The sequence below is a fragment of the Nanorana parkeri genome, unplaced genomic scaffold (genome assembly GCF_000935625.1).
Source record: "Nanorana parkeri isolate BGI_ZX_2015 unplaced genomic scaffold, ASM93562v1 scaffold697, whole genome shotgun sequence".
Classification (NCBI taxonomy): Eukaryota; Metazoa; Chordata; class Amphibia; order Anura; family Dicroglossidae; genus Nanorana; species Nanorana parkeri.
Window position 1 is genome coordinate 87,276 of NW_017306965.1, and position 13,538 is coordinate 100,813.

The window sequence follows — 13,538 nt, forward strand, 5'->3', positions numbered from 1 at the left end:
AGCGGGTCATTTTATGGCACCAAAACACAACATATTAATACTGAAAAAGGGTTGGCACTTAAGTTCAGATGGCAGTTTTGCTGATTGGCAGCTTTTAGTCTTTATTTCTGGCATGTGTTTTTTGAAAAAAGGAGGTATAAAATGCCTCTGCTACATCCACAAAATAAAGGCAGCCGTGTTTGTATTAAGTTTAAAATAGAAGTTTATTAAGAACTACAAACTAGGGATGCACCGATACCGACAGTAGTATATAGACAAGGCAGCATGGAAGCAGCTTCCCGGCCATTTAGGAAGCTTCCTTAATGGGACTTCTGGTATCGGTATCGGCGAGTAACCAAACAAATATATCGGTACTCATACTCGATACTGAAAAACGGGTATGGATGCATCCCTACTACCAACACACTGAGACCATCTCAGGCACGGATCTCTAAACTTCTGCTGTGTTGCTAGGGAACTGTTAGGCTGTGTTCCCATGCAAATTAATTAATGCTAAACTCCAGGATTTTTTTTCTGTATCTGCAGTGTAAATACAAATTGGTCTAAAAGGTTTTCTAAAGGGTGTATGCCATTTTAAGAATGTTTAGGCTTTCTGTAATATGTACACATTCATTGAGCCTGGAAGTATAGGGAGAGCGGCTATGAGAGCCGTGGCTCTCATACATGGAAGCTGCAGTTTTGTTTGTCCACCCCTCTCTCCTGTTGACTATTCACAAGATACCACTGTGCACTGGTCAGGGACAATTTGCAGAATACTATGTACTCATGATTATTGGTAACATAAGGCGGGTCCCAGATGGGCACATATAATCTCCCAGTAGTCACCAGAATGGGAATATATTATGCTGGATGTTTGATAAACTTTGCTATCCATCTCCTTCCTCCTGGTCGGACATTTTGGTTTGTGCACTTGAAGGCCCACACAAGTTTTTAAGGAAAGAAGATTTAGTAATAATCACTCTCTATGCAGTCTGAGGCCACTTAAATAGTCAACTTCGCAAATAGCTGAGCACAGGGAATACAGTCCATGTTGTGGACCGAACAGTAGCACTAGCAATTCAGGTACACCTTTTTTTTCACGTTAACGGGGGATTTTGTTTTTTAAATAACTAAGATCACAATGCCTGGTCCACTTTAAGGTATCACGCACCATTTTGAAACAATACTACCCTACTAAAAGCTGCCAAGTAAGTCTAGTTACTGCCAAGTTAGACACAACATTGTTCAACAGTTTATACAGTAGCTCAGCTCGCTGCAGACAAATACGACACACACTGTACTACAGCAAGTTTGTTCTCTGATGTGCAGGATAACGCTTTCCAGTTTTCAGATCTGCTGCTGGCCACAGGAACTATCACTGAATGAATGGCATCCTTTCCTTATTTTCAGTGTCTCCCTCGTGGTCTTCTTCTTCCTCTCCTGCCTCGCTGTTTTCTGTACTGTCATTGGCCATCTGCAACAAAACACAGTGTAATAAGAACTGTTGGAATGATCCAACAACCTACAAACAACCTACACAGGTGCCCAGGGAGGAAAATGTAAAAATGCTCTAGATCAGCATGTCTAGATGGAGTTGGATGCTGGGATGATGTAACTCCTGTATGGCATTCGCAGGAGTTACATCATCAGTGGTCAAAGAGAAGCAACGGGATCCAAAGAAAGACCAGAAGAAGGTGGCAGAAGAATTACTGCCCCCTCCCTATAATTGGACAATTAAAGAGTAGCAACACATTGATAAGGCCATCCCTGTGTTCCCTCCTCCACACATATTCAGATACTTAGACTAGCTGTATGTAAAAATACATGTAAATACATGCATTATTTTTTTAATTAATTCATGCCTGGACTAAACAGTAGACTTTTATATCTGCCTAGAGATTTACTTTAATATCACTCTTTCAACAAACACAATAAATCTGGTATTGTTTCACAAGCTGCTAAATAAAAACGCTGTGATGGTCGGGCTATGTAGAACAGGTAATAAGCACAGTGCGGTAACAGAACCAAAAGCCAGCATGGCTCAGATTGCTTCTGGGTGAAATTTGTACTAAACACAAGATCATTATTTGTATAAAAGGAGCCTTTTGTCTGAAGCGCTGACGAAAAAAATCAAACTGCATGTCAGCATGTCAGGATAGATTAAATAACTGGCTCCAAGGAAAGGCCTCTACTGAGCTGTTCCTTTATTTTATTTTTTGTAGCTTTGCACATAAGCAAAAGCAATTTGTGGTTTGAAACCTTAACCTGTTACTGCTCGTTAAAGATGAGGTTTTGCTGTGTTTTTACAAATGTTTGTGCATCTTATGCAAGGCAAAAACAACTAGTTCATTATTTCAATGCCATCCCTCCCCCCTTTCCTTATATTGATCTTCCCTTTTCTCTCCTATCACTCCATTCGCCTGCAGGGGTGAGGAGATGAAGTCCAGTGGAAGCTCCAAGGACTGAGGACCAAGACTAATACAGACATATACACTCAGTGGCCACCTTATTAGGTACACCTGTTTAACTGCTCGTTAACACAAATATCTAATCAGCCAATAAAATGGCAGCAGCTCAATACATTTAGGCATGTAGACATGGTCAAGACAATCTGTGGAAGTTCAAAATGAGCATCAGAATGGGGAAGAACTGTCCTAAACCATGGCTGTTGGTGCCAGATGGGCAGGTCTGAGTATTTCAAAGGCTGTTCAAAGGCTGTCCCAGGATCTACTGGGATTTTCATGAACAACCATCTCTCGGGTTTACAGAGAATGGTCTGAAAAAGAGAACAAATCCAGTGAGCAGCAGGGAGAAAATGCCTTGTTGATCTCAGAGGTCGGGGGAGAATGGTTCAAGTTGATAGAAAGGCAACAGTAACTTAAATAACCACTTGTTACAACAGAGGTATGCAGAAAAGCATCTCTGAACGCACAACATGTAGAACATTGAAGCAGATGGGCTACAGCAGCAGAAGACCACACAGGATGCCACTCCTGTCAGCTAAGAACAGGAAACTGAGGCTACAATTCATAAGGGCTCACCAGAATTGGACAATAGAAGATTGAAAAAACGTTGCCAGGTCTAATGGGTTTCGATTTCTGCTGTGACATTTGGATGGTTGGGTCAGAATTTGGGGTAAACACCATGAAAGCATGGATCCATCCTGCCTTGTATCAACGCTTCAGGCTGGTGGTAGTGGTGTAATGGTGTGGAGGATATTTTATTGGCACAATTTGGGCCCCTAAGTACCAACTGAGCATAGTTTAAATGGTCTCTTGAACATGATGATATTCATATATTGAGTGCTCTGTACTCAAATGGACTCCACAGTCACCAGACCTCAATACAATAGAGCAACACTGGGATGAGCTAGAACAGGAGATTCCCATTATGGATGTGCAGCCGACAAACCTGCAGCAATTGCGTGATGCCATCATGTCTGTATGGACCAAACTCTTTAAGGAATGTTTCCAGCACCTTGTTGAATCTATGTCATGAAGGAATAAGGCAGTGCTTAAGACAAAAGCGGGTCCAAGCCAAAGTGTACAGCAAAGTGTACCCAACAAAATTGGCCAGTGAATATATTTGTTAATGCACTAGCTCCATCTTTGCGTCATGTGACTATTTTAATAAAGATATACTGATAGTACGCTGTACTGGAGGCAGTATGCTGTTTCTATGCAGTTCCACGATCAGCTATACGGGCCACCAAAGAAGGCTAATAAGTACTTGGGGGGAGCAAACGGCATGCCAGGGTGACCAATCAGAAATATGTTTCTGTATAAAATATACACTGACGACCTGTTTGGTTTTTGAAATAATAAAACCTCAAAATAAAGGTAGAAAAGACACTGCTCTCCTCATGCCTGACCATTCACATGAAGAAAACATGTAAATAAGGGAATTAGCTACAGTGTGGATTAAGAAATATAAAGTAGATCCTGCAAAACATGGGAATTTACTTTTTTAAATATCAAACATTTAATGGTGACTAGATAAACATAGAGGTAAATTAGATAAACCCTAACATACTGATATTTAGTAAGAGTAATTTGTTTTACTAACCAGAGGAGTTGGGGCCTTTTCCACATCTAAAATAAGTTTCCCAATGTTGCCTCTGTCATGGATTCTTTGCATTGCCTCCTTAACCTGTAACCAATACAAAGTAAAACAAACATGAAGAATGTACAGCACCAATTCTGAACAGACTCGGTAAAGGTAAGTTACAAGGTAGACAGTTTGTCAGTTTGGTATTTTCAGTGGCTCTTTTAGATGCCTACTTTTACATACTTGTGTATAGTTTAGGTGTTTCTTAATTTTTTCATTTGAAAACCTTTATTCAAAATTGATTTGTATTCCTCCTATCCTTAGCCCAGAAATTAGATCTTAGAGTGGATTATAACTCTTCCGTAAGAGAAAAGTTTCTACCACCTGGATGATATTCTTCTTCAAGCAGGAGATGTATACATTTTAATGCTCCATAGATGGGCCCTCATTTTTGTTCTCCGAGACTTTAAGTGGGTGATAAACTAGGAAGCTAACTGCAACCTATACAGTATGTATAAAACATCCTTTTTGACAACCAGAGCAATTCCGGCTATTATGGATAAATACTACCATGGTCTCAGATGTCCTTTCAGCCTCCCGGTGCCTGAAGTTGATTATGACTTTGTCTCACTGACACTGCCATGCTAAAAAAGAATGGGGCAATCAGTACTCAAATCATTTGAAACGCCTCTTTTGCAGCAATAATACGGATCTAGTCTTTAGTAAGGTATCAGGATTTTGCAGTCTGTTAAAGTCAATCGAAGGTGGTGTTCCAATTTTGAACAGCCATGCCATAGCTGTTGGCTCTCTTGATCAAAAAGAAATGAAACGTGAGCCATATGGGCCAAATGTCTATTGTAGAAATTTGTCAGTTCCAGGCAGGTGTCATTTTTCTACATGCAACCTAGCCTCTGAAGTGATTGAAATGAGTGGGTGACACCAAAGTCTTTTGCCCACATCATCATCTGCTGTCTGGTTACTTTTCATGTAGACATTAAGATGCCAATATCTTGTGTTTATACCAGGGAGGTACCTGCAGAGCCACCTAGATCCATTTTATTGCAGTTCTATCGAGCAACCTACAGAGCTAAGGAATAAACTATTCCCAAGGAAATTATGGCACACTTACTTATGAGAGTTTTTGCTTCCTAGGTCACCTCAAACAAAGTGCCTCCAGAAACCATATGTAGGGCAGCCAACTGGTCATCTTTTAGCATCTTTATTGCCCATTACTAACTCTCCTTGGGGAAGTTTAAGAAGATGGTCATTTCTGTTTCCTGTGCTCTTTCTAGTACCTAATAAAATGTTTTTTCATCCTTCCTCTTGTTGCTATTTATATCCCATCAGTATGCTGCCATTGAGTCACTAGGTGATCACCATGGCAGCATATTTTTCCATCAAAAATATAAATATGTGAACATTGCGACCATTGTTATGAGAATAATGAAACCTGAACTATGTATTGTTGGGCTAGTCTTGCAGTTTTGAAAGGGTTGGTGACACAATGCTGCACTAGGACACAAGAATTATGGAAATGTGTAATATTATTTTATGCTTGTCCAACACCATCTATATCTAGGTGAATAACGGCTGCATTGTTTCTTGGTTTAAGATTTGTTTGTAAACTGTAAACTCACCAGTAATATGGACCCCCTTGGCATGGTGAGCTTTCATTTGTTGTTATGGTCTTTTGAGGGTGTGTTAAAAGATGTGTTTAAAATGCCTAACACCCTTCCACCTTATTAAATGGAATAGGTGACACTAAGGAGCTGGTTTCAAGCACTGTGCATCCAAAATTCTGTTGTTTTATTTTTTATTTTCTTGGTTTAGGACTGCCTGTGTAAAACATGGAAGGGTATTTTATTCCTATTCCATGATAAAGTTATATTTCAGTTATAGGTAGAGTCTGACTGCTTCATCTATCTAATGATTTATGTTGAGGACATCCTCGGTTTGATATTTGCATCATTGTTCCTTGCACTATTCTAATCTTCTTTTGAGTCTTACTAAACCTTCAGCAAAATTGATATTCACTCTCCAGTTTTATTTTCCACAATGTAAAAATTAAAAATCCAACAGAAAGAGCATGACCGCTTATATGTATCACGGCACTTTAGAAAACCTAAGGGCACCACTGGAAACCCTGAGAGAAACCAGAAACCAATTTTCATCTTCTATCAAATGCTAAAAAATTACTTATATAACCATAGTCATAAAAGCAGACATTTCTAAAGGATTAGAATTCAGATTTAGACTAGACACATGTATCATACTTCTTCCAAGGCCCATAATGAATCCACCAGGGGCTTGATCTTCTTCTGATTAAACAAACTGAGAAGTTTATCTACCACTCCTCGTATAACTCCAGCTCGTCCTTGCTTGAAGAGTAAATTCAGGAGGGAGAAGCCTGCCATCACTTTATTCTCTTCATATAACTTAATGGGATTGACTTTTTCAACCTGCCACCACTGAAAAAGAAAAAGACATGCTACATCATTGCTAGAAAGTTTCCACAAGTCGTCTGGTAGTAATATGTCACAATGCAACAGACTTGAGATGTAAACTTCAAGACTCAAGCTTATTATGATTCATGACATAATATACTAAACGTTAACTACATCAGGTTCAGATGACTAGTCTTGGACTCTAGATTCTTTGGTGTGGTGCTCTTATTCTTCTATTGTTCCCTGTGTAAAGAATAAGTCAGCCATCTGAGAGACCAATTGACCTGTGCCATTTCCTCATGTCTCTGGATCTCCAAGACCTTCAAAAACATCTCTCTAAATGCCACATGTAATGGAGAGCAAATAGAATTACAGGTCAGTGGTTTATAGACTAAATTATATGCGCCATTATTGACTACCTGGCCTGGTCATGGCCTGGGAAGGCAGAGAGCCTGCAGTGGGACCCCCACCCCCAGGGGTGATGTCCTGGGGGCGCCTGAGTAGCACTTATAGGTTTGAGATCCCACTAGTGTGAATGGCACAATGGCCATAACACCTATTGCTTTTGTCTGCACCTTGCCTCTTCTGGCTGAATCCAGGGGTAATTGTTATGCAGGGCCGCAAAGCCTATCCATTGTACTGCACAGTGGCACTTATTTATTTTTTTCTCCACTGTATTGTGCACTTCCACTTTTTATGTGTTATTTTTTATCCCAGAGGATGTAGGGTGTGGGTCTTTGGGTCTACCCTGAAGTCTAGGGGGAGGCTGTGTTGCCATCAGGTACCTTCCTCCTCTGAACTGGGGGTCTCTCTTTTTGGGAGAGCCCCCAGGCTAATACTCAGTAGCCAACTTCGGCTGGCCATGAGGAATGAGTCCGCCTGGTTTAAGCCAGGTGGACACAAGTGCCTTGCCCTTGTCAGGAGCCTTGAGCCTCAGGGGTCAGGGAAGGGCCCTCTCTCTTTGGGAGATGGGCCATTTGGACACATCCTTGTGCACTTTTTTGAGTGTGTTTCACATTCACTTTTTTGTTCACTTTTGGGTTTTCGTTTGCACGCACCGTGGGCTTAGAAAAAAATAAAATAACTGTAACTTTAAAGAGTAGTTTTATTCAGTGTGTGCAGTATAGTGGATAACTGGTAAGCACTGCACCCTGCTGAAGTCCAAGGTTCAATTTCTCCAAATGAGCGACTATCTTAAAGGAATCGTTTTTTCCTTTTTTGAAGAGGACTGCAAAAGGCTAATAACGCTTACCTCCATGCTGCCATCATAAAGCTCTTTAAAAACACTGATGCAAGCCCACCAGCTTACCATCAGCTGACTGCTTCCAGTCCCTGAGTATTATTTGAATGGAATGAGTCAGCCCCATAGACTTGCATTGTAACCACAGCTCAGAGCAACATTGTACTTCCCTCAATAAAGTTTCTTTCCTGAACAATACATAGAGACCCCTAGGCAAGATGGAACCCCTCTATAAAGCCTCTTGAACAACAAGTAACTTTTCTAGCAACATAGTGCAACTGTGGCAACAATACGTCACCTCCAACGAGTCAAATAATGTTGCTGGGATCACAAATCTAACAGGGAATGTGCATCCCATTGGAGAAGTAGAGAGCTACTTGTGAGTAGGGTCCTCATTTCATACACTCCATCAATGTAGGCACTAGTAGAATATTTAAAACTTCAGAAAGCCAGTGTCACGTGGATCAATATTTTTAGTGGATTTCTTAAAATTTGACTTTTTAAACCTTAAATGGATGCTTAGAGAGCACACACCATTAGAAAATCCTCAAATCAAACAGATGAGTCCTTTTAAAATAAATAAAGAAGAAAACAGATATCATTGCTTGCTTTGGCTAACGTAGATATTTTTCTTTCCTGGTGTTTCATTGATTATCTCTAGAGCATGCATCCAGCCTAATCATGCATCAAGGTTTTTATGAACTAAGGCTTTTAACACTTCTGAGAACACTTTATACATTCATCCCTCTGAAGCATACAGTCCAACATACGATGGCTAAATGGAAAATCGTGATTAGTAACCCATGAGGCAATGCCACTTACTGATTTAGCAAAGCTGAAGAAGCTTTTTGTTTCACCAGTAACCATATTGGATGAACCTACAAAGGGAAAACATTATAAATTACAAATCAATTATAAGGGGATAGCTCATGACAGGCTGCAAAGAGGCTACGTGAGATCAGCATAATTGAGATACTACAAAACATGGAAAAAGGTAAAAAAAGAAAACATTTTATATAAAAAATAGAAGCTGTTTATGATACACATTTTTTTTTTTTTTTTTTGCACAAGATAAATGTCATTCATTTGCGGTGTACATCTACTTTAAATGAAATGAAAATTAATTGATCCTACTGTGTTGGTCACTTTTAAAAAAAGACTCAGGTGATCAATAGTGAAAGGTCCCAACAGCAGCTCTCCATCCAAAGCTGAACATCAAGGCTTCCTACTGAGGTCCCCCTGTGTTCCCCTGATAGACCCTCATCTTCGTGAGGTCATTGTAAAGTGTTAAAAGCAGCAGAGAGAGTATGTTCTTTCCCTATTTGTTTAATAAAGAAAGCTATTAGAACTGCTAAAAAAAATTAAGTGTTTTATATTTTAATGTGAGTGCAAAATCTTGATGTTCCAGAAATTATACTTCAAAAAGGATAGATTCAATAACACCATTTAATAGCTATTTAATGTGTTTTATATACTCAGGGGGTTATTCACTCAAAAAGCGAGCCACAGTGAAGTGAACCAAACGCCGTTTGGCTATTCACTTTCAGCCGTACATCGGCTTGTCTTCGGCTGCCGAACATGCTCAGCATGTGAAGTGAAGAAGCCGTTCGACTCAGCTGATCCAACATCTGGGGCAGAACGGCAGTGAGTGAATAGCTGAATGTCGCCAAACATCATTCGGTTGGTTATTCTGTTCACTACCTCCGAGGTAGCGTGCAGAATAAAAAACATGGCATGTTAAAGGGAAAAAAACAGCGTGGGGTCCCCCTCCCGGTCCATATCAGACCCTTTAGGTCTGATAGGAAAGTTAGGAGGGACCCCAAGTTAAAAAAAATAATGCATAGGGTTCCCCCCCCCCAAAAAAAATCCCCAAAAGTGCTCCACTGATGCAATCCTAAGGTCAATCACGACGTCCAGCGTTGTCCATGACAACTCGTCGAAATAAAAAGAAAAACCGCCACCCGCCGACCCATCCGCACCAGACAAACTCCCGCCGCAAAATGACCTGTATGATGGGTGTCGGCAAAACACTGGCGCCGCCTGTTTGTTTTTATTTGGCCGTCACCTGTCATATGGGTCGGCCAAATCAAAATAAATGGGCGGAGTCAGCCGCAATGGGACGCTGGCTCCGCCCAGTTGTCATTAAGTTGTTTACATTCGCGTGTAGGCTCGGCCGACCCGAAACATATACATTCAGGTCGGCTGAGTCGTTCGGCTGCTGTATGGGCTATTGTGAATAGCCGTACAGGGGCCCTTGGGTTTGGCTGAACTGGAGGGCTCTGGCGGCCGAATTGAGCCTAAGCATTAGCTGATGCTTCGTCTTAATCCTTTGGCTCAATAGTGAATAACCCCCTGAGTTATCCAACCTGAATGCCATGGTGAATGGTAAAAAAAAATAGAACACAGCATTCCATCATGATCCTGTAAACTGTGTAGAAACCAGCAAAGTAAGCTCCAGCAGTGGGAGAGTCAATGAGAGGGACGTGCTGTATGTGATAATTATGCAAAGACAGCAGAAATGGAAATGAATACATTGTTAATTGTACAATTATTCCCCATGGATTATACGGTATCATAAAGTGTGTATGTGGGGCAGGTAGGTGCGTGCTTGCATCTTGCTGTATGAAAATAATTATTCTTGTAAGACTGTAACATCAAAGACACTAAAGAAAAATGATCCTGATCCTATCCACATGCTAAATAATACACTTCTTTTAATTTGCTTGCTTTTAATTTGTTAAAATACTGCCTGCAGAATTTGCTTAAGGGGAAATTAAATTTTGTTAGAAAGCACATTAACATGACTGAAATAATGACCACACAGGCCTTTTTGTAATATAGTGTATCTATGCCCCAAACGTTTATTTTCTTCTTCTTCTAGTTTTGGATAGAATGGACCAAGATTAGGTTTAATGCTCTCCAGGGCTCCATTAGAGAGCTTCTCTCCCTTTCTATTCTCTAGACAACATCTTACCAAACACGAAGTGAGATACAGAAAGTATTTACCCTTTAGGTTATACTGCCGCCTACAGGAGGACTGATGGACTGATTATACATTGTGAACTGATTTTACATTGTGGTTGCAGTGTTTGAGACACATCCTAAATAAACTTAATCATAAGATCATTAAACAGATACATATAGCATAGCAAACAAAATACAACTAACCATATAAAATATACGTTCCGAGCGGCTTCAGGAGGCTGATGCCTTTTCCAGTGTTTTCCCCACATAGGCAGTCAAGAACGATGTCTACACCTTCAGGTGAGATTCTGGAAAAGATATATGTTGTTTAATCTATTATCAAAAGTATACATAATATTTACCATGTATTGGAGAGGTAAGTGTATATAACACATTCTATTGGGTCTATTTATCAAAAATTAATTGGGCAATTCGGCCAAACTTTTTGGGTGAACGTTAAAAGCTGATCTCCAGGCAGATATAAAATACACTGATCACTGCAGATCTGTATTCATTAATAAATCAATAGTATTTGTTTTTAATTCAAATAGCACAAGTACCTAAACTTTATCTGATATCAGCCTCTTCCAATTTTCTCATACAGCAGAGCTTAGACAGTAAAATGGAGAAGCAGCACAATGAGCAGTTGTGCTGCATTGTTGATGCACTAGCCAGAATAATGCTAATAGGAGGAGTGAGCAGAGAGATGAGATAATCAGTCTGCTGCTTTTCCTTTCACTGTCCAGTCACAGGCTATAAATGTTATTTAACTGCAGCAGAGAAAAGTCTGTTTTTCCCCTGCCAGACAGGGCTGCGCTGTATCCCCTCCAAGAACTAAACAGACCAGCACATTAGGCATGCAGGCTGGTATCCCCATAGCAAAGAAGTGGCGCGCGTTGAACATCTATACCAGGGGTAACGAAACTCCGGCCCTCCAGCTGTGCTAAAACTACAAATCCCATGATGCATCTGTCTCTGGCTGTCATGCCTGTGGCTGTGGGAATCTTGCAATGCCTCATGGGATTGGTAGTTTTACCACAGGTGGAGGGTCGGAGTTTGGTTACCCCTGACCTATACTATTGGGTTACCAGTCTGCATGCCATTCAGCACTGGAGGAAGAAGGTTTTCTATGTGTATACCAGCCACCACTCCTGATCCCTGGCCAGTTTGTTCTCAGAGGGAAGGGGCACACTGTTATATTTTTGATTTTTACTTACTAATGTTAAAAAAGAAGTGACATTTAGCCCCCCTAGTACTGAAAATGTCTATAAGCACAGTTTCAGGACCCTGGAGAACTCATAGGGGCAGATTGGCCGCCTAGGCTAAATGCCTTTGTTTCCACCATTTGTACAGCTGGCCATACACTGGTCAAATTTCAGACAAATTCTGTGGCACCCCCACTTGCACAAAAGTAGATTTTTCAATCAATGGAGCCATTTCGAAAAATCTTGACCAAACAGTGACTGCAGCCGGTTGGAAAAAGCGCGCCAGAGAGGCATCCGATCTGGAGGCGGGGATGGCATCATAAAAGCTGTTGCATCTGAATAAACATTTTCTATGGTGATATCAATGGCACGAAGCGCTTCCTTTCAACAGCAATGTGGCATGTGGAGCATGGAAGGGCTACCTGTCTGCACCCACAGTGCACCCAGATGGCGAAGCTTGTGCAAAGTGGCCATAATAAATAGGAACGATTTGGAACAAGCCAACGACCTCTCCACATCTCTTCATGATCCTTTTCATCATTCCTTGTACTTTGTATATGATTGCGTTTGTACCTATTCTGCCTTCAAGGCCACATTGTATCAAACAGAGCTGTGCACCCCCAATCTCAATGCATCTGGTTGGTTTACTGTATACACATGTATTATTGCTTTCTTTTTTGTCTTTGTTTGTAAAACTGAATAAACTTTATTCTTTAAAGAAAAAAAGAAATAGTACATGAATTCCTAACTCTATATGGCCTTATTTACATGGGAAATTAGGCTGTTGCTGCGGCTGAAAGCAGCACTCTGCTATGCTGCTCCACAATCAGACTGAATGATTAGCTTTGTCCAGTTTGTATGCGATAGGGAACACCAGCCCTGGACACAGATAGGTCAGGAGCCCTAATCACATGTAATTGCTCATTCGAGTGGTTACATGCAAACAGCGGCAGTGACGGCTATTGATTTGTACAGGATAAAAAATATAGCTACTGCGGATACTGGTTGTGGCTTGTCACATATATTCTGCATGGGGAGAATCGGCAATTTTGAACAGCAGCAGAGGAAAATCAGGTCCCCTCCCCTGCAGGACGTGTGTTAGAATTGTGTAAAGCTTGAGACTGGATGGACAAAAATACAAATCCTTTGGCTCCCTAATATGTATTTCATCTGTGTATTTAGTGTTTTGCCTGCAGTTCAGTTTTAGTCGAGCCTGTTGGGCAAAGCTCACGTTCATTGAAAGAGTGCATGAGGAGAATGCTTTACCATCATATGGCAAGATCAGCCAGTTCTTTAAGAGTCAATGTGCTGCTGTAGTACGTAACAGTCCAGACATCACAAACAGAGATAAAGGAAAGCACAGGAAGACGTCATCTTACCTTTTTACTTCCTGCACATAATCTGCGTTTCTGTCAAAGAGATGATTGACGGAGTTTTTAATGGCCTCATGTTTAAAAGCAGAAGCAGTTCCAAAAACTGTGACGTTGGGAAGGGTTGAGCAGAGCTGTGCCACTGCTTGTCCCTAAAAAAAAAAAAGTAAGATGTACAGGTTTAAGATTAAAATAGCACAATATATGTACGGGCAAATATAAATGTTCTCTTTATAAATGATTTAAGGACCAGGTGATCCAAAAGTAACAGCCCAGTTTTTATCAGATG

The 13,538-nt window shown here is 40.7% G+C and overlaps 1 protein-coding gene across 1 annotated transcript in view; it reads right to left on the reverse strand.

The window, feature by feature from the left end:
• Nucleotides 1–1,105: 1,105 nt before the first annotated feature.
• VAT1L (vesicle amine transport 1 like) overlaps nucleotides 1,106–13,538 on the reverse strand; it is a 50,355-nt gene continuing 37,922 nt past the window's right edge. The window contains exons 4-9 of the mRNA XM_018563796.1: nucleotides 13,259–13,401; nucleotides 10,879–10,982; nucleotides 8,533–8,588; nucleotides 6,300–6,494; nucleotides 4,045–4,128; nucleotides 1,106–1,453 (exon numbers count right to left, since the gene is read on the reverse strand). Of these exons, the coding sequence (XP_018419298.1) occupies nucleotides 1,355–1,453; nucleotides 4,045–4,128; nucleotides 6,300–6,494; nucleotides 8,533–8,588; nucleotides 10,879–10,982; nucleotides 13,259–13,401 (681 nt within the window). The 3' untranslated portion in view covers nucleotides 1,106–1,354. The remainder of the gene's footprint in view (nucleotides 1,454–4,044; nucleotides 4,129–6,299; nucleotides 6,495–8,532; nucleotides 8,589–10,878; nucleotides 10,983–13,258; nucleotides 13,402–13,538) is intronic.